General features: G+C 58.0%; 2 protein-coding genes across 5 annotated transcripts; one reads left to right on the forward strand and one right to left on the reverse strand.

The window, feature by feature from the left end:
• Window positions 1–1,962: 1,962 nt before the first annotated feature.
• On the reverse strand, window positions 1,963–13,708 carry IL3RA (interleukin 3 receptor subunit alpha). Of its 4 annotated transcripts, none has more exons than XM_040988291.1 (12): window positions 13,348–13,707; window positions 11,959–12,054; window positions 5,423–5,522; window positions 5,151–5,265; window positions 4,579–4,711; window positions 4,330–4,505; window positions 4,109–4,224; window positions 3,596–3,622; window positions 3,260–3,377; window positions 2,850–2,958; window positions 2,646–2,727; window positions 1,963–2,525 (listed from the first exon to the last, which is right to left on the reverse strand). In XM_040988291.1, the coding sequence occupies exons 2-12, from the start codon at window positions 12,009–12,011 to the stop codon at window positions 2,451–2,453; spliced, it is 1,104 nt and encodes a 367-aa protein (XP_040844225.1). In that variant the 5' UTR covers window positions 12,012–12,054; window positions 13,348–13,707; the 3' UTR covers window positions 1,963–2,450. The 4 variants fall into 4 exon arrangements, 3 of the variants coding, with proteins under 3 accessions (XP_040844225.1, XP_040844223.1, XP_040844224.1); XM_040988289.1 differs by having other exon boundaries at window positions 5,423–5,576; XM_040988290.1 differs by having other exon boundaries at window positions 1,964–2,525; window positions 5,423–5,541.
• Window positions 13,709–17,592: 3,884 nt separating this feature from the next.
• On the forward strand, window positions 17,593–18,552 carry FNDC11 (fibronectin type III domain containing 11). Its single transcript, XM_040988184.1, has one exon. It carries the CDS (start codon window positions 17,593–17,595, stop codon window positions 18,550–18,552), a length of 960 nt encoding a protein of 319 aa, XP_040844118.1.
• The last annotated feature ends 576 nt before the right edge of the window (window positions 18,553–19,128 follow it).

Below are 19,128 nucleotides of genomic sequence, written 5' to 3' on the forward strand. Positions count from 1 at the left end.
AGGGCTGTTTGGCCCAGGGCTCCCCTTGGACCTGTGGCCCTGGTCTGTATGCAGGGGGTCCAGCTCCCACCATAGCTCCACCTAGTGAGTGGGGCTGCAGTGGGGACACTCGCACTGGCTTCAGAGGCACCAAGATCCCTGCCCTCCCAGCCCGGTGGTGACCCAGAGAGCAGGTCGTCCTGGTCCCTGGATGCAGCACAGAGAGGGCTGGGCTGTGTTCCCCCCTCCCCAGTGTGGCCACCCACTGATTCCTGGCTCCCATCTGGATGCTTGGGAGCACACAAGCTTCTTGTCGCCCACACTGCATGTCGTGTTGGAGAACTCTGCTTTCCACCAAGCTCCTGGCGAAGGCACCTGGGAAAGCAGGGGAGGATGGCCCAGCGCTTGGGCCCCTGCACGTTCATGGGGGACCCGAATGGGACCTCTGGCTCCTGGCTTCGGCCTGGCCCACCCCTGGCTGTTGCAGCCATTTGGGGAGTAAATAAAGGGATAGAATATTTCTCTCTTCCCTCTCTCCTTCTCTCTTTCAAATACATTAACCTTTTAAAAAGAGTAAGAAGAAGGCTAGATTTCTACCAGGAGGCAGGAGAGGTCTCTGGCGAGAGAGACATGAAGAACGTCCCCTATTCGCGATTCTACAAAAAAAAAATTTGCACGGAGAAGATTCATTTAAGGGTACTAAAAGCAAACCACGGTTTCATTGCAATGTGCAGGAGGAAATGGGTTAGCAGGCAGGAAACTTGGCAGGGCCAGGTGGCAGGGGATTCCCTCAGGAACACTCAGTGAGCTGAGAAGTCCAAGGAACTCCTGAGTGCTCCTGGCCCCCGCCCGCACCCCTGGTGGCCCTGACCCCCGCCCACACCCCAGGTGACCCTGATCCCCACCCACACCCTGGTGGACCTGACCCCTGCCCGCACCCCTGGTGGCCCTGGGAGTTGAAGAGTCCTGGGGAAAGATGGCCATGGTGGCCCTGGCAGTTGAGGCCTCCTGGGGAATGGACAGCTGGGTGGGAGGTCTCTTGCTCGCTTGTGGCGGGGTCCTGGGGCAGGTGGCAAGCTGCTGAGAAGTGTGCAGGTCCTCAGGGCTCCAGGAAGCCAGGCTGAGTCACGCCTACCCCAACCCTCCCCTGCAGAGGCCAGGGCACAGAGGTCTCTCAGTCAGCAGACCTGAAGACCTTCTCCCAAAGAGGGCTGCCCAGGCCTGACTGAGTGCTGCCACTCTCCCCAGATGCTCACAGCCAGGGCAGGGTCAGGTATGAGCAGGGAGCTCCATCCGGGTCTCTCCCATGGGTGCAGGGGCCACTGGGCCGTCTTCCCCTGCCTTCCTGGGCACTAGGTGGGAAGTGGGGCAGTTGGGACTGGACAGGCTCTCCCTGTGTGAGACGGTACCAGGTCCCCAGGACCTCGGGGTCTGAGCCTGTTCCAGCAGCAGCTCCTATAGGCACAGGACAAGTGTCCACCAGCGATCACAAACCAAGTCATGGGAAACCCAAGCAGGTGTCACCCGTAGGAATGCCATGGTATGTGGAAGGAAAACTTTTTTTTGGCATCAAATGCATTGATTTTTCTTAAAGATTTACTTATTTGTATTGCAAAGTCAGATATATAGAGAGGAGGATAGATAGAGAGGAAGATCTTCTGTCCTCAAGTGACTGCAATGGCCGGTGCTGTGCCAATCAGAAGCCAGGAGCCAGGAACTTTTCCTCCAGGTCTCCCAAGCGGGTGCACGGTCCCAAGGCTTTGGGCCGTCCTCCACTGCTTTCCCAGTCCACAAGCAGGGAGCTGGATGGGAAGTGGAGCTTCTGGGATTAGAACTGGTGCCCATATGGGATCCCAGCACACTCAAGGTGAGGACTTTAGCCGCTCTGCCATCGTGCCAGGCTCAAATGCATTGATTTTTTAAGAGTTATTTATTTTATTTGAAATTTTAAAAAAGCCACACAGAGAGAGGGAGAGCCAAAGAGAGATCTTCCACCCACTTGTTCGCGCCCCCCGATGGTCACGATGGCCAGGGCTGGAGCTCCAGCCGGGCCTCCCTTGTGGATGCCAGGGTCCAGACACTCGGGCCATTAGGAAACTGGGTCGGAGCCAGAGCGGCATCAAGGCCGGGGAGGCAGGAAGTCTGAGCCAATTCCCCCTCAGGAAGGCCTTTTCCCAGAAGCTGGCTTTACCACCACCCGGCCTCCCACCTGCCCACTGCCTTGGGCATTGGGGTCCAGATGCTCCAGATGCATCTTGGGGTCACAAGTATGCAGCTTCACCCCAAGTTCCCCTGCACCTGCTGAGGTCTCCCCATAGCCCATCCCCAAGCCGAGCATGGGCGGTTGGTGAAGAGCCTGCAGGTGTGGATCGACTGGCATCCCCGAGGAGGGCTTGCAAGCGTGGCTCTGAGCAGGCAGGCGAGAAGGGGGCACAGCACATGTGCAACAGAGGAGACTCAGGACAGCCACTTCATGGTTCTTCCTGCACCTGCAGCTGGGCCACAGGACAGTCCTCCTGGCCACTGGGGCCCAGGTCCCATACCACCTGCAGGTATGTGCACAGATGGCAGCTGAAGGAGCCCCAGAGACAGGTAGCCCCCCAGCCCCAGGCTACTGGGCACATACCCCAGAGGCAGCAGCTGGCTGACGCCCACAAAATACCCACCAGCTCTTCGTGCTGCCCGTGGCCTCGTGTGGGGTCCCTCATGCGGGGGATTGGGGGGAAGACTCTTTGTATCACCGAGAACCTGGCAGAGAGACGGCCAGGGCCAGGCGAGGCCGGGACAGGAGCCAGATGAGCCGGGGCAGGGGTCAGGTGAGGCCAGGGCAGGGGCCGACTGAGGCGGGAGCAGGGGCCAGTGCAGCTTACCGCCTGCACAGCAGCACGGCCAGCAGCAGGGCCAGCAGTGTCCCCAGTGCCATTAGCAGAGACGTCCGCCAGATGCCACTCGAAGCTTTCTCCTCTTCAGAGTCACATGCTGAGGGACAAGATGGAGGGCCATCTGTCTACTTGTCCTGGAAGTGGGGTGGGGGCCTGCATGGCAGGGGGCATCCAGACAGGACACTCTGCAATGCCACCTGCAGGGGGCAGCAGCCAGCTCAGCTGTCCCTGGCCTGTGGACTCTGCAGGGCAGCTCTGTCATGGAGGACCCTCCCCAGCTGGGGTCGCACTGGATCAGGCCCACGGCACGGCGGCGGCAGACAGGACTGTGTGGTCCTGACAGCCGGCGAAGCCTGAGTGGCCACGCCCATGCTGGAGGGCAGATGTCATCCCCTCACCGAAGTGTTGTGGCTCGCTCCAGTCACTGCTGGCCTCTGAGAGGACTTCTTCCACCTTGATCTTCACCATGAATGCACCGCGATGCAGCAGCGTGAACGAGTTTGTGTCTTGCAGGACCTTCAGGGCAATGAGGAAGGAGGGGCTGTGGGGACTGGGGTAACACTGCAGGGGCTTGCGATCTCAATCTCTCCCGCAGGGTGGCTGACAGGTGACCAGCCACGCCCCCAGAGTCCGGCTCACCCCCACCCTGTCCAATTTTTTAGGCTGATGCCTTGGCTGGGGACGGGAGCCTTGAGGGTTGTGCTAGACCAAAAGCAGGCCTAAGGGACACTCACGATGTCCTTCATTGGAGGTTCCAGGGCCTGCAAGACAAAAGCGGAGGGGTTGGCTGCTGGAGACCACCCCTAAGAAAGCCCCCTCTTTGGTCAGCTGTCAGAAGCCAGGGCTGTGACTGCTTATGGCGCAGCTGTGCTTGCTCCCACCAGTCAGGGAGAAGGAGGTCGAGTGCGGGAGAGAGGGATCAGCTCCCCTGCCACTGGCTCCCAGCAGGTCTTTAACGAGACACAAGTCAGGAGGCAGGGGCTCCAGGCTTGCCCCAGGGCTGGGCAGGTGCACAGGTACCTGACCTCTGCCCGCTGCCTGCCAGGACATGCACCAGCAGGCAGCTCAGCTTGGAAGCAGAGCCCGAGTTCGAGGCTGGGCCCTCAGACATAAAGTATGAGCAGCACGGCGGCCATGAGGCTGTGATGCCAGCAAGGTGGTGGCTTTTCATAGGACGCATGCTCTCAAGACCGCACCCCAAGGTGCAGGCACGCAGACCAGAGGCAGGCCTGGGAACGCGATTTTACCTTCTGAATGTGCAGTGTGTACCGGAAGCTGCAGTTGAAGTGGCTCTGCGTCTCCCAGTGCAGCTGTGAGTGTGTTTCGTTGCACCTGGTGGTGATGTTGGGTGGCCTCAGTAGCTCTGAAAGGTGAGACAAAACAAGACAGGTGTGAGCCCAAAAAATGCAAACCCCTACATCAGTCCTCTCACACCAGCCGCTCCTCCCCAGACCTCTTTCTCACTGACCCAGGCTGGAAAAGGTCAGGACCTTGGAGCTGCAGGGAATCCTGGAGGCCCGGGTCTGACCAAACACATGCACCCAGAGCTCCGGGCAGTACTGGGAGATGCCGTCCACGCGGCAGCCAACTTGCCGGCCCCAGGTGTCCACATGGTAGTTCAGGCATGCTCGCCACCTGCTGCTCCTGTGACAGCGACGGCAGGTTAGGCGCCCACCAGCAGGGCTCCCAAGCCCGGCTGAGCCCCAGTCCCACATACCCCTGATCTATCCAGCTGAGCTGATACTGCACGTCAGAGGGGGCTGCGCTGCCCACTGCCCAGTGACAGGTGAGGGCATCCCCGCCAGCAGTCTTGCAGGTCACATTCTGAGCAGCAGCTGCAGAGTCTCCACCTGGGGTGGCAGAGCAGACCAGCACATGTCACTGCAGGTCACCTGCTCATGCAGTTGACAAGGCTGGGGAAATGAGCTGGGGGTCTCAGGGCCCAGTTGTCCGGTCCACCCTGATGAGGAAGTCCCGCAAGAACTGTAGGGCAGGAGCTCAAATGAGAGTCCAGCAGATCTTGGGGGGCTGGTGCTGTGGCAGTGTGGGTTAAGACACTGCCTATCCTTGAATCAGTGAGAGTCCCAGATGCTCCACCTCCATCCAGCTCCCTGCTAATGCACCCGGGAGAGCAGCAGAGGACACGGGAGACCCAGGTGGAGCTTCTGGCTCCTGGCTTCATCCTGGCCCAGCTCTGGCTGCTGTGGCCACTTTGAGGAGTTAACAAAAGTCAGAGTTGCAGAGCGAAGCTGAGGGACCTGACAGGAGGAAGCACAGTGTCTGGGTCACCTGGCTGCGGGAACAGAATCCACGTGGAGAAGGGTGGGCTGGCTGCACGCACGGTGTAATTTGTCGGCTCACACAAGGACAGCACTCGGTACTCGCAGTACCTGTCCTCCCGCGCCTAGAAGAGACACAAGTGTGGGGAAGCACACGGAGCCCAGGGCCAGCCCAGATATAGCCATCTGGGGTGCAACACAGCAGGTAGAAGACATGCTCTCGGTACTAAGCCTTACGTGCCCAGCTTTGAGAGCTGTCTGTGGAGGAGCAGCGGGGCCCACCTTCAGCTTCTGCCTGGAGTTTTTGATGCACTCAATTCCGCTCACATTTCCACTGCGATCCCAGGTCAGCCTCTGGGAATGGGGGTCCATCCTGAGGTTCCTGATAGGCAGATTATCATCTGGAACATTCAATGCAGAGAAGGAGATGAAAGTCCTTTAAAAAAATATATTTGTGGGGCCCAGCGACATGGTCTAGCAGCTAAAGTCCTCATCTTGAACGCACCGGGATCCCATATGGTCCCTGGTTCTAATCCCGGTGGCCCCGCTTCCCATCCAGCTCCCTGCTTTTGGCCTGGGAAAGCAGTCGAGGACGGCCCAGGGCTTTGGGACCCTGTCCCCACGTGGGAGACCTGGAAGAGGTTCCTGGTTCCTGGCTCAGGATCGGCGCAGCTCCAGCCGCTGTCTTCACTTGGGGAATGAATCATCAGACTGAAGATCTTCCTCTCTGTCTCTCCTCCTCTCTGCATATCTGACTTTCTAATAAAAATGAATAAATCTTAAAATACATACATATATATATATTAAAATACATACATACATATATATATATTTGTGACCTTGGGGTCTGGGTACACAGAACTTCTATCAGCCTGCTGGCTGCTGGGAGGACCCGGGCCAGGCTGGACTCCATGCTTGGGACCATGGTTACAGCCACAGTGACCATGTAGTTTGCTGGGTCCATTTGGCACTAGGCTCTTCTGCCTACTGGCCACCCACATGCGAGCTCTGGGGTCTTGGGGATGTGGAATTGCTGTCGAGGTATGTCCATGTTGAGGCCACTGTACGTGTGGGTTGGAATCAATCCTGAGGGACACCCAACAACAAGGGTAACTTTTCCTTGAAGGTAAGCCAGGGTACTGAGACATGGTGGTTTGGAGGAGAGAGACCAGGCGATCTGTATGGGTCAGCTTGCTATACCAGCCCACTTGTGAGTCCTGTGTAGAACTTGGTATCACCAAACAATGCTGACGACACCAGTCCATGCCAAAGCTAAGGCTGGGGACTTATCTAGCAGGGCTAGATCCTAGTACCTGACAGAATGTTCCATCAGGGGACACGTCACATTAAGCAGGGCCATGACACTAACCAGCCCATGAGAGAACCATGTCTGGCTGTAGATTCTGTGAGGGATGTGTGGGCCAAACCCTGTAGAAATACTAGTCCCACTGGTTAGCTCAAGAGTTGGGGTGGTGGGCTGAGCTAGGTGTGACCATGGACCCTGCCATCACTCACGGGTAAAGGAACTGACAACAACCTGGGCAGATCAAGGCAGCAGCAGCTGAATGTGCATCCTGAAACAGGGTGCGAAGTAGGCCGGGCTGCAAAGTTCACCCGCTCATACAAGGCCAACATGGAAGGGCAGACTAGGCAGGGCACTGGCCTAACACCCTCTGGCATGTATGAGATCTGGGTCTGAGAGTGGGTCAAGTGGGGGAACTTGGGAAACTCCCATAGTGGGTCCCAACTCATTGATGATCACACGGTCCAGGCCTGGGGGTCAGGCAAGCTGGACAAAGCAGTTCCAATTGCTAGCTAATGTGTGGGGCCAAGCTGGTCAGAGCAACCACTGGCATGTGTGCGATCTATGGCTGGGAACAGGCCTGGCTGGGGAGCTGAGAGGACACCTTGGCTGGGTTGGAGCTCCCACTGGTGAGTGCGGGGCTGGAGAGGGGGCTGCGTTCTCGTCTGGATATGGTTGCAGTCTCCCTTGGCACAAATGTGAACTGGGACTGGGCACCCTGAGCCGGGCTAGACTTCAGCACCATCTGGTGCTCTGGAGGACCAGGGTAGATGTAGGATGGACTAGGCTAGGTCTCTGCCCCTACTGAGCCAGGTGTGAGCTGTGTCTGGGTATGGACAAGCCTTGGCTGGGCTGAAACATTCAACAGCAAGAACTGGAATGGGTTGAAGGCCAGTCAAGAAAGGCCACTGTTCCTGCCAGGACAGGAGGTAGACCAAGTAGGGCTGGCCCATGGGCCCACTGGTATGCGCAAGATCTGGCACTGGGAGAGGCTCTGATGGAGGAGCTTGGGAAACTCCTCTGTCAGGACACAGTCCCTGCATGTGAGTGCAAGAACCATGATAGGGAGCAGCCTAGACCAGGCCAGGGGTGGACCAGGCTGACCCAGCTCATATCTTCTGCTGGCAAATCCAAACACCAGAACAGAGTGTGGGCCAGGCCAAGTTTGATAGCAACCCATATCAGTACACATTACGGCTGGGATTGGGTGCCTGCTGGGCTGACGTAGGCTGTAACCCTCACCAGCGTCAGCTTGAATTGGGGGTAGGCCAGAGGGCCAGGCTACAGCACCCACTGGCAAATGCCGACGTGAGAGGGGCCATGCCAGACTGGGCCACAGCGTCCAACCAGCACATATGAGAACCAGGGAGGGAGGGGGCAAAGCCGGTAGGGGGAATGCGGAGAGTTCCCCTGCTGGACTGCCATTCCTACTGGAGGGCGTGAGTCAGGATGGGGCATACCAGACCAGGCACAGTTACAACACCTGTGGGCTTCATGTGAGCTGCATAAGGAAAGGCCAGCCTGGGCTGACTGTTCCTACTGCTGCAAGCATAAATCAGAGTGGGTGAGGGTTGCTGGGGCTTTGCTGCAGCATCAGCTGGCAGATGCTGGCACTGGGGACTAATTCTGCCAAGGTAAACTGCAGAACCACCTGGAGTGTGCATGTTCCAGGAGGGGGAGTGGCCCAACGGGGAAATAGTGGGCACCTCCCTCTTGGGCCACTCCCACTGGAGAATATGAAAACCACCACTGGGGCAGCTGTGGCTAGACAGAACAGCATCTGCCAGTATGCGTGTAGGCTGTAGCTCCCACTGGTTTGTGTGAGGGCTGAATGTGTGGTTGGCAGAATCAGGTTGGACTGCAACACTGATTCTTGTGGAAGACAGGGCTGGAAACAGAACTGACCCAGCAATTGCAACCACGAGCAATTGCAACCACGAGCATGTGCATAAGCTGACTGGGGTAACAGACTGTCCCGTATCCTGTACTGGCACGCACACCCAAGAATCAGGTATGGGATCACCTCAGACAAAGTTTCTTTGGGATTCCTCCAACTGAACTGCTGCTCTCAGAACCCCAACCATGAAGAGAAGTGCAGGTTCTACGGACTGACCATGGAGTGCATGTGTCAAGGCTGAGCCTCCTCTGAGGACACCTGGTATCACAACAGAGGACAGAAGACAGAACAAATCAATCATCTGCGCCAGCCATGTGTTGGCAGTGAAAATCTGGGCGTATGGAGACTCTGAGGTGAACTGTTTCAACCAGTGGATTCCGGAGAGATTTCATTGTGCTTGGGATGGTGAGATTGGCAGCAGTTCAGAACTGTTGAACTATCTTGTTGAAACCACTTGAGGGCCCAGTGGCATGGCCTAGCAGCTAAAGTCCTTGCCTTGAACACGCCAGGATTCCATATGGGCGCTGGTTCTACTTCCGGCAGCCCTGCTTCCCATCCTGCTCCCTGCTTGTGGCCTGGGAAAAGAGTCGAGGATGGCCCTAAGCCTTTGGACTCTGCACCCGCTTGGGAGACCTGGAAGAAGTTCCTGGATCCTCACTTCCGATCGGCGCAGCACCGGCCGTTGTGCTCACTTGGGGAGTGAATCATCGGACAGATCTTCCTCCCTGTCTCTCCTACTCTCTGTATATCTGACTTTCCAATAAAAATAAAATAAATCTTAAAAAAAATAAAACATTTGAGCAGGACCCTCGAAGCATGTCTCACATCGGGTGCCTGGGATGGGTAGGAAGCTGGGTGTGGCTTCTCCCTTTATCTCTCCCCTTACTCCAGATACAGAAAAATTAATAGTAAAATTAATGTGGAAACAATGGCTTTACCAACCTTCCTGTAGCCCTTGGCCTTTTAAGTGCCCTAGTCAACCAAAAAAATACAGTTGCGAGATAGAGAGAAAGGAAGACAGACCTTCCCATATTTTGGTTATTTTCCAGATGTCCACAATAGCTGGAGCTTGGCCAGGCAGAAGTCAGAGTCCCCAGCAAGGGGCATCCTCCACTGCTTTCTCAGGCCATGACTGGGAGCTAAATGGGAACTGGAGCAGATGGGACTCAAACCAGCACCCATACCAGGGGCTGCTCAACTCGATAAACCACAACACTTATTCCAGAATTTACATTTTTTTAAATCAAGGGATCATGAGAGTCACCAAAATAGAACCTGTGTTGGAGGATGAAATAAGTCTCAATGTTTTAAAGGATTTGCAAACCTTGGTGCAGTGATTAAGAAAGCATTCCTTATCAGAGTCCTGGTTCAAGACCCAGCTGCTCCACTTCAGATTCGACTCCCTGCTAAAGACCTGGGAGACAGAGGATGACGGCCAGTGCATGGCCCCTGCACCTACAGGAGAGTCCCAGCTGCAGTTCTGGGCTCCTGGCTTCAGTTCGGCCCTGGCCATTGCAGCCATCTGGGGGTGAACCAGCAGATGGAGGGTCTCCCTCTCTCTCTTGTCACTCTGTCTCTTAAATAATGTTTTTCTTTTATTTATTTATTTATTTATTTTAAAGATTTATTTTTATTATTTTTTTTTTTTTAAAGATTTATTTTTTATTATTTTTTCATTGGAAAGGCGGATATACAGAGAGGAGAGACAGAGAGGAAGATCTTCCGTCCGATGATTCACTCCCCAAGTGAGCGCAACGGCTGATACTATGCCGATCCTGAGCCAGGAGCCTCTTCCGGGTCTCCCACATGGGTGCAGGGTCTCAAAGCTTTGGGCCGTCCTCGACTGCTTTTCCGGGCCACAGACAGGGAGCTGGAAGGGAAGCGGGGCTGCCGGGATTAGAACCGGCGGCCATATGGGATCCCGGGCGTGCAAGGCGAGGACCTTTAACCACTTGCGCCACTGCGCCACTGCGCTGGGCCCTTCTTTTTTTTTTTTTTTTTTTAAGATTTATTCATTTTATTACAAAGTCTGATATACAGAGAGGAGGAGAGACAGGGAGGAAGATCTTCCGTCCAATGATTCACTCCCCAAGTGAGCTCAGCGGCTGGTGCTGTGCCGATCGAAAGCCAGGAACCAGGAACCTCTTCCAGGTCTCCCACGTGGGTACAGAGTCCCAAAGCTTTGGGCCATCCTCGGCTGTTTTCTCAGGCCACAAGCAGGGAGCTGGATGGGAAGTGGAGCTGCTGGGATTAGAACCAGGGACCATATGGGATCCTGTGGCGTTCAAGGCAAGGCCTTTAGCCGCTAGGCCACGCCGCCGGGCCCTTAAATAATGTTTTTCAAAAAAGAAGGTAGAGGAAGAAAACCAACTGGGACCCACAAGCTACGCCTAAAGAAAAATTGTCAAAATGAGCCCACTTCCTGCCTGTGGTCAGGTTCCTAGAATACCGTGGCCAGCAGTGACCTCCAAGGGCCGACTTCTGCTTCAGTCAGGACACAGTGCAGGTTGTTGGCCACTTCCCACCCTGGCCTCCTGCATGGTGGAGAGGGGCCACAGAGGGATTGGGGGTGCAGGGCAGGGGATGCAGAGGCATCAGGGAGAGAGGGGAGGCAGTGGGGTGAGGAGGCACAGGGGAAAGGGGACAAGAGCGGGGGTCACGCAGGATAGGCGGAGATAGACCCAGGGAGCGGGCAGCACAGGACGAGCCACACCACGGACGAGACCTCAGAGTGTATGTGACCAGCCACAGCCATGGGGGTTGTAGTGAGACCATGCTGCAGAAGCCACATGCCTGGGGTGGCCGCACTCACAGACACCTGCCCGATGGGATGTTGCCCTGTCCCGAACTTCACCTCAGGGCCTACCTGGCCCCTTGACTGAATTCCATGCCAGGTTACTCTGCCATGGGATCTGCGCACACAGCCTCTGGATGGTACCATCGTATTTGAAAGGGGTTGAGGGGTATTGATTAGAGATGGATGGCAGGCAGCAGCAGAGAGGTTTTCCATTGCTGTTTCACTGCCCAAAGGCTCGCTAACAGCCAGGGCCGGACCAGGTGAAGCCAGGGGCCAGGACCCTGTCCTGATCTAGTGTCCTGGGGCTGTCACTACCGCCCCCCAGGGCTGCCCTGGGAGGGACGACTTGTGCCACAGAAGTGAGCCAGGCATGCTGACGAGGCCTGCAGTGTCCCAAGCAGCTGCCGTCCCCAGTGCTCGCCCCGTCTCCCTGTTCCTACGGGCTTCAGGTCCATTCTCAGGAAAATCTATCTTGAGCAACAACATCTACAAGTCTTATTCTCAACCCAGGCTTCCCTTCGGACAGCCAAAGGCAGGAGATTTTGACGTGTGAATTTGGGTGAGGAGAGCAGAAGTCATCCCAAAACAACTTCCCATCTAGCTCCCTGCTGATGACCTGAGGAAGCAGCAGAGGACAGTCCCAAGCTCTGGGAGACCCTTTGCCGAGGCCCAGTCCTGGCTGCTGCAGCCACCTGGGTGAGTGAGCCAGCAGGTTGAAGATCTGCTGCCACTCTGCCTCATGAGTAGATGCTTCTTTGAGAAGCTTGGCCAAAATGCCAACCCCTCTGGCAAGCCCCTCCTATTACCCAGCTGGTGCCTACCTGGAGGAGCTTGCAGCAGACAGCAAGAGGGTACCAGCAGCATGGTGAACCATGTAGCCAGCATGGCGATACCAGGTCCCGTGGGAGTCAAGGCACCTGTGGAAGAGAAGGAGGCCTCACCCATCTGTGACACATCCCCAGCTGCAAGTGACTGTGCATGCCATGTGCATACACACCCACACTGTGATGTGTGCACAGGCACTGCACATGTATTCCTGTGTGTGCCTGCATACGCACGCCCAGTCATTGTACAGAGCTAATTCATACATGAACACGTGTGCATACGCTGCTGTCCACCTGTCTGTCAGACACCAGGCTAATCCTCCCCTCACAAGCGCCAGGACCCCATATGGGCTCTGGTTTGTGCCAGGCTGCTCCACTTCCCATCCAGCTCCCTGCCTGTTATCTGGGAAAGCAGCCGAGGATGGCCCAAAGCCTTGGAACCCACATGCACGTGGGAAACCTGGAAGAAGCTCCTGACTCCTGGCTTTCGATGGGCTCAGCTCTGGCCGTTGGGGCTACTTGGGGAGTGAACCAGCAGATGTAACTCTACCTTCCAAATACAAAACAAACAAATCTTAAAAAAAAAAAAAAAAAAAAAAAAGCAGCTCCAGTCCCGAGGAGGTGAATTCTAGTCCTATTCAGGATCAGTAGTGAACTAGGAAACACCGGCCAGCAGCCTGCACCCTGGCCCCCTTCACCGACCAGCGATCTGTATCACGCCCCCCCGCCCCACTGGCCAGCAGTCTGCACCCTGACCCCCTACACCGGCCAGTGATCTGCATCACAGCCGCCCACACTGGCCAGCGCCCCAGTCCCTGGCCCCCCACACAGGCCAGTGATCTGCATCACAGACCCATATACTGAGCTGCACTTCCCACACCAGCCAGCAGCTTGGCCCCTCACGAAGGCTCCCTACCCTACAGGTCGCATTGAGGTGTCCCTTTGATCTGATGGTGGTGTCAGCAGTGACAAGCATCTGGTCCTTCCTGCTGAATCATCCCTGGGCTACCAGGGGACTGCTGATGGAGGGAGAGCCAGTGGAGTCCAGCAGTCCCAGCCGCTTCACTTCCTATGCAGCTCCCTGCTTCAAGAAGCTGCTGGCAGCCCTGGCTGCTGTGGCAGTGAGGGAATGAGCCGGCAGAAAGGAACATGCTCTCTCTCCCTATTTCTTGCCCTTAAGTTTGCTCTCTCACTCTTTTTGTGTGTGCTCTTGTTCTCTCACTCGCTCTTCCTCTCTCTTTCTCTCCAACCCCCGTCTCTTGCTCTCTTACTTTCTCTCTCCCTAACTCTACCTTTTGAATCCATGGATGTTTCAGCAACGCCCACTTGGGAACCTTGCCTCCACCTCCAGTGCGTGACCACAAGGGGACTCAGGGACTCACCAACCTGTATAAAGGGCGTCCAGGAGGTTGGTGTGGCCAACTGCAGCAGCAACAGGGTGCCAGGTGCCAGCTCAGGCACCCGAGGGATGAAGCTCGGAACACACTCTGGGTACTGCACCGTATAGGCAGTCTGGGGGACTTTGCACTGCACCGTCCTGGCTTCTTAGCACTTTCTCCCCAAAGAGAATCTGAAGCTGCTTCTCACTTTGGCTCAGGCGCGTTTTCTATCTGGCAGGTGGGTGCGAGCCCACCAAGCAGACCCAGTGGGGAGCGGCTGGTCAGGACCACCACTCCCTCTGGCGTGGAGTTGGGGTTAGTGGCAGCATTGGAAAGGTCTCTGTATCTCCCCAGAACAAGCTTTTCTTGTAAGCAGTGCTCTCCCAACCCCTCCCATCTGTCACCATGAGATCCAAGGGCCCTTCACAAAGCTTGATCAACTTCCTGCTGTGGCCAACCTCATCCGGCAGCCTGACCAGCACCCCGCCCCACTGGCCTTCTGCCCCGGCTTTTCCCGCACAGCCGCCAGCTACCCTCTCAGCTGCTGGACCTGTCACTTCTGACTTGGCAACCAGGCGCCACCGCCCTCTGCCTTGCTCTGCCTCAGCCCTAATGCACACCATGCGGCTGGATCCGTGGTGTCCCTTTTCACCCCATGCCTACTGGCCCAGGTCCAGTGTGTTTAGGTCTACCCTTCATCCTGCAAGGAGTGGTGGGAGCGCGAACAGGGACACAGGCAGCCAGCAGGAACCCAAGCCACCCAGGCAGGCCGACCCCGCCCGCCCAGCTCTGCATGCTCAGGGCTGGTGGTAGTGGACAGTCTCAAGATCTAGAGCTGCACCAGGGTGTGCACTGCTGGGTGCCCAACGGGCCATAGCAGCCAGGCTGTGGGTTCTAGGTGGAGTGTAGGCAGAAAGCTCCTGGGCTCTGGCAGCTAAAGAGGCAGGGTGGGGACTGGGCGTGGCAGGAGGCTGGGAGAACTTGAAAGTATGGCAGATTCACTCCAGTGCTCCAAGAGAGCTGCTCTGTCAGCCTACTTCCTCCTCAGATGCCCACAACGGCCAGAGTGGGGCCAGGCAAAGTGTGGGAGCTGGGAACTCCTGCGGGGTCTCCCAGGTGCATGACCAAGGTGCTGGACTCCAACCTCGCCCATGCTTCCCCTACCCCCAGGCCGTACTCCATGGAAAGGCCCGGATTCTTACCGCTCACTGCTACTTCTGCCATCCCATCAGAGTGCTGCTGCCCCTACCCCCACCCCAGGCCCTTGAGCTCTTCTTGAGTAGCCAAGCCAGGCCAGAGCCACCCACCTAGTAGGCAAGGCCCTGCCCCAGCAGCAGCTCCTGCCCTTGGCCACATGACGGGTGGCATGCAGCAGAAGACAGGGAGGTCCAGCGTCTGTGGGGGTCCAGGGCTCAGAGGCCAAGGGCTACCCAGCTTGGGTAGCAGAGCAGAGCATCTGTGTCTGCTTGGGGTGGGAAGAGGGGGCTCCAGCCCCAGTCATTGGTACTAGGCCTTGGACCAGAATGCTGAGCGGCTGGTGGTCCTCCTGGGACACCTCAAGCCCCTGGGCTAGACTATGAGCATAGCCCTGGGACCAACACACTCTGGCTGGCCCTGTCCCCCCAGCCCGCTTCAGCCTGGCCTAGAGGCCTTGGATCTCCTTTGAGCATGAGCCTGGTGGCCACGAGCAAGAGCTCCCAGGATTTACCACTCACACCGCAGGCCTGTGGCTACCTATGTCCCCTGGGCCAGGTTGTACAGCTCGGGGTCTGCTGCAGCAGAGAAGGCTACTTGAGTGCCACAGCCCATCTGCACAGCCCAGGCGCTTCGGGTCGGGTCCTCATCTGTCTGCTGACCTTGACTGACACAACCCTCCCACACTTATCCTCCCATGAGGCTGCAGTCCAGGTCCTGCCTGTGCCCATGTGTCCCCAGGCTCCAGGGGAGGATGTTCCACAGCCCCTGTTGCCCCCAGATTTGGGAAGCCCCGTCAGCTCCTGACATTCCCAGGGATGAAGGTGAACTTCCTGTGACAGCATGGGGGAACCCCAGAAAGCCCAGCAAGAGTGGGGACGGGCACACTATTCAGCAGAGGCAGACCTGCACCTGGGCCCAGCATGGGAGGGGAGGTGGGCTTGGGCCTCCCCAAGGACCTGGCACAGCACCCAGGGCACCTGCCCCGCTGCCTCCCACCCTGTTGCTGGGGCTATGAGAGGAGCCCTTGCCCCAGGCCGGCCCTGACTAGGCTGACCAACAGCCTCCTGGAGGGGAGGCCGCAGGGATTCCACCCCAGGATCTGCAGTAGATGTCTGGGACCCTTGTGGTGCCCACTGCCCTGTCTGACAACGCTCGAGGTTGGCACCAGGACTGAGGTCTCTGTGGTCCTCCCACTCCATGCTCACTCCTCATATGGCAGGACTATGTCTGCCCCACATTTGCACCCAGCTCAGGGGTGGACAGGGCAGCAGACAGGTGAGCACCCACCCCCTCCCACAGGCAGCAAATGAAAGCTGGATCCCGGGTGAGGACAACAGGGCTGGGCACCTCTCCTCTCCCCCGTGGCATGTGCCAGCACCTGCTGTCCCAGCTTCCAGGGCTCACACCTGCCCACCAGGGCTTGCAGCTGCTGGCCCGGGGCAAACATATGAACACACACTAGTGGTGGGAGCAAGAGCACGCTCCACCCCTGGGGAGGTAAGGGCACATCTGAGCCAGGGTCTAGCCCCCCACCACTGCCATACCTACAAACTTAGTGTTTCCAGGAGGTGCTAACGGGGTGGGACATGGCCAGGTTGGGAGTTGCTCCTGAAAGGGGGGGATTGGGAGGGAGGTGACCAGGGTCTTTCTCAGACCCAGATCCAGTGCAGCAGGGAACTGGGCCACCCAATGGTAACGTCCCTTGATGGATGAACTAACTCACCGAGTGGCAGGGCTTTGTCCAGAGGCACTAGACAGGAGGTAGCCAGAGTCTTGCTCTCAACCTGTGGCCCACATGGTGGGGACCCAGCTGACCAGGGAGAGCTGACCTCAGGTCGGGCATCTGATGCCAGATGTGGGCCAGACCCTGAGCACCCATAGCCCTGTGCAGACCCAGGGAGCAGGAGCAGGGGCCAGGCTGTGGGCTGGAGTGGAGGGATGGGTGGAGAAGGGAGGGAGGGCCAACAGTGGGTCTGTGGGGGCATGGCATGCCTGGTTCCAGCTGGCTCCCAGTAGTATTGCTCCAAAACACCAAACAATCTACAAATTAGGACCAAAAATTTGATTTTAAAATTAAATTGGTAATGAGATGCGGGGAGGGGGGCGCTCGTTTTCTACCCACCCTGCAGCGCCCCCAGCACCTTCTCCAGCAGCTCAACCTGCATGAGCGGGTCCCTTCCAAGGCTGCGGTCAGGGTCAGGAACCCGGGTGGGGACGCTGGCCCAGTAGGGGATGGCAGGAATGGGAGGGAGGCCCTTCCTGCCCTTGCCCAGCGTGGCTGGCGCTGACCCTTGCACAGATCAGAGCCGCTGGCGCATGCGTGGACGCGAGTGCCTCAGGGTCCCTTGGAGGAGCGCATGCAGCTGCGAACCTGATCGCAGGGTTCACCTCACGCCCACGGACGCCTGAAAGTGGATGGTCCCCTTCCGCCTGGGAATTTCTTCATTGCCGTGTAAGGGTGATTCCCCCGCGGGGGCTGCCAACGGACCCTGGCCTCCCCCACCCTTCTGCGGCCTCTCGGCACCCCGCCCCCACCCGACCGGGCGGGGCGTCACAAGGGCCTGCAGTCCCCCGGCAACCCGCTTGCCAGCAGACGCAAGGCTGGGTCCTCCGTGCCCTGGGCAGTGGCCGAGGAGCTGGGCATCGCCACACAGGGCAAGTGGCTCGGTTTGGGAAGCATGGGGTGTGGGCTGGAGGCAACACCTGGGAAGAGACCCTGTGGCTCCGGGTCAGCCCCCTCGGGGACCCCAGCCCCCAGTGAGGGGACTGAGCCCTGCCCCTCTGCTCCACAACTGTGAGGAATAGACTCCATGGCTCAGACCCCGGGGTCCGGGTTGTTCAGCACCAAGGCTGGTAATGGTGGGGTCTCTGCCAGGCCTGTCTAGTCTTCGGAGCCTCCCCTGCCGTCCGCACCTGTGTCAGGCCACTGGGCCCGAGCCTTGTGCAAAGGTAGAGGGCTGCGGTCAGCCCACATTGCCTGCAAGGCTTGGACTGTGGCGGTCGGGCAGGGCTGGCTGGAGGCAGTGATTTATAACCGGCCCCTCCCCTCCCCAGAATGAACTTCCAGGTGATAGGCCTGGGCAAGATGAAGTTTGACAGTCCAGAGTCCTGCAGGGAGCAGGAGGAGGCTGAGGACGCTGAGGACCAGCAGCTGCTGGCGCCTGAGGCCTGGCGGATGTACATGGAGCGGCGCAACGCCCTGCGCGAGTTCCTGGCCTCGGACCTCAGCCCCCACCTGCTGCGGCGCCACCACGCTAGGGTGCAGCTGCTCCGCAAGTGCTCCTACCACCTGGAGGTCCTCCCCAAGCACCTGGCACTGGGTGACCAGAACCCATTGCTGCTGCCCAGCGCCATGTTGCAACTCATCGACCCCTGGAAGTTCCAGCGCATGAAGAAGGTGGGCACGGCCCAGACCAAGATCCAGCTGCTGCTGCTTGGGCACCTGCTGGAGCAGTTGGACCGAGGTCGCGCCATCCTGGACGGGCTGCTCGAGTCACCCGATCCCCGGCCTTTCCTGGCAGGCTGGATGCTGGTGGAGCAGCGGCTGGCTGACCTGTCGGCCACGATGGACAGCTTCCTGGCCATCATGGTGCCAGGGCGCCTGCACATTAAGCACCGCCTGGTGTCCGACGTCGGGGCCACGAAGATTCCCCACATCCGCCTCATGCTAAGCACCAAGACACCGGTCATATTCGACCGCAAGGAGTCGGTGGCACATCAGGACTGGGCCAGCCTGCGCTGGTTTGTCACAGTGCAGCCAGCTGCACCCGAGCAGTTCGAACTGCGCTTCAAGCTGCTGGAGCCACGCACACCACAGGAGTGTATGCAGTGTGGTGTAATTCCTGTGGCCGCCTGCGCCTTCGACGTGCGCAACCTGCTTCCTGACCGCACTTACCGGTTCACCATCAAAAGAGCTGAGAGCTACACGCTGGTGTACGAACCCTGGAAGGACAGCCTTGTCCTGCACACCAAGCCGGGCCTCCAGCCCACCCTGCCCGCACCCTCCGACAGATGACTTTCTAATATTTATCCATGAATAAAGAAGAGTATAGACAGAGGAACAGGTACAGTCAGGTACGCCCAGGGGGTGAGCACAGGAGTGGGGCCAGAAGAGCCAGGTACAGCAGCAGGCATGTCTGTCTCCTCCGTTCTCCAAGGCTCTACTGTCTCCTGACGAGAGCCCCAGGCTGGGCTTTGCTGGCTGGTCAGTCGTCAGCCACAGCCCCTGGAGTTCCCCAAGGGCAGCCACTCTCCCTATGGGCGTAATAGAGCTCCTGTGTACTCGTTCATTTTTGCAAACTCTTGGGCAAGACCAGCAGTTCTCTCTGCCGACTCACCCCCAGATACTGCCCTAGCCAGCAGCCAGCAGCCAGCAGCACACGCTGCCCAGACTCCCTGACTGCCCCCTTCCCAGTGCTGGCAGCTGGAAGGACTCTGTAAGTGGAAAGGAAAGCAGCAGGTGTGAGCTTGCCAATCCCTCATGGGTGAGGGCTGCATGCATGGCAGACTGGCCATGTGCAGGGACAGCCCTGACAGTGGTGTCAGTGGCCAATGCCTGGTCCCTTAACCCTCAGGCAACTGACAGCCACTT

This window comes from Ochotona curzoniae, unplaced genomic scaffold (assembly GCF_017591425.1).
Source record: "Ochotona curzoniae isolate NIBS_2020 unplaced genomic scaffold, NIBS_Ocur_1.0 contig_48, whole genome shotgun sequence".
Taxonomy (NCBI): Eukaryota; Metazoa; Chordata; class Mammalia; order Lagomorpha; family Ochotonidae; genus Ochotona; species Ochotona curzoniae.

What these genes read in the sequence shown, in the direction of transcription:
- IL3RA (XM_040988289.1), bottom strand. Translation starts at nt 12,011, where the DNA reads ATGGTTCACCATGCTGCTGGTACCCTCTTGCTGTCTGCTGCAAGCTCC. An exon ending in GCCGTGCTGCTGTGCAGGCG is followed by an intron (nt 2,728 to 2,849) that starts GTAAGCTGCACT and finishes TCTCTCTGCCAG; the next exon opens with GTTCTCGGTGATACAAAGAG. An exon ending in ACGGGCAGCACGAAGAGCTG is followed by an intron (nt 2,526 to 2,645) that starts GTGGGTATTTTG and finishes ACATACCTGCAG; the next exon opens with GTGGTATGGGACCTGGGCCC.
- FNDC11 (XM_040988184.1), top strand. Translation starts at nt 17,593, where the DNA reads ATGAACTTCCAGGTGATAGGCCTGGGCAAGATGAAGTTTGACAGTCCA.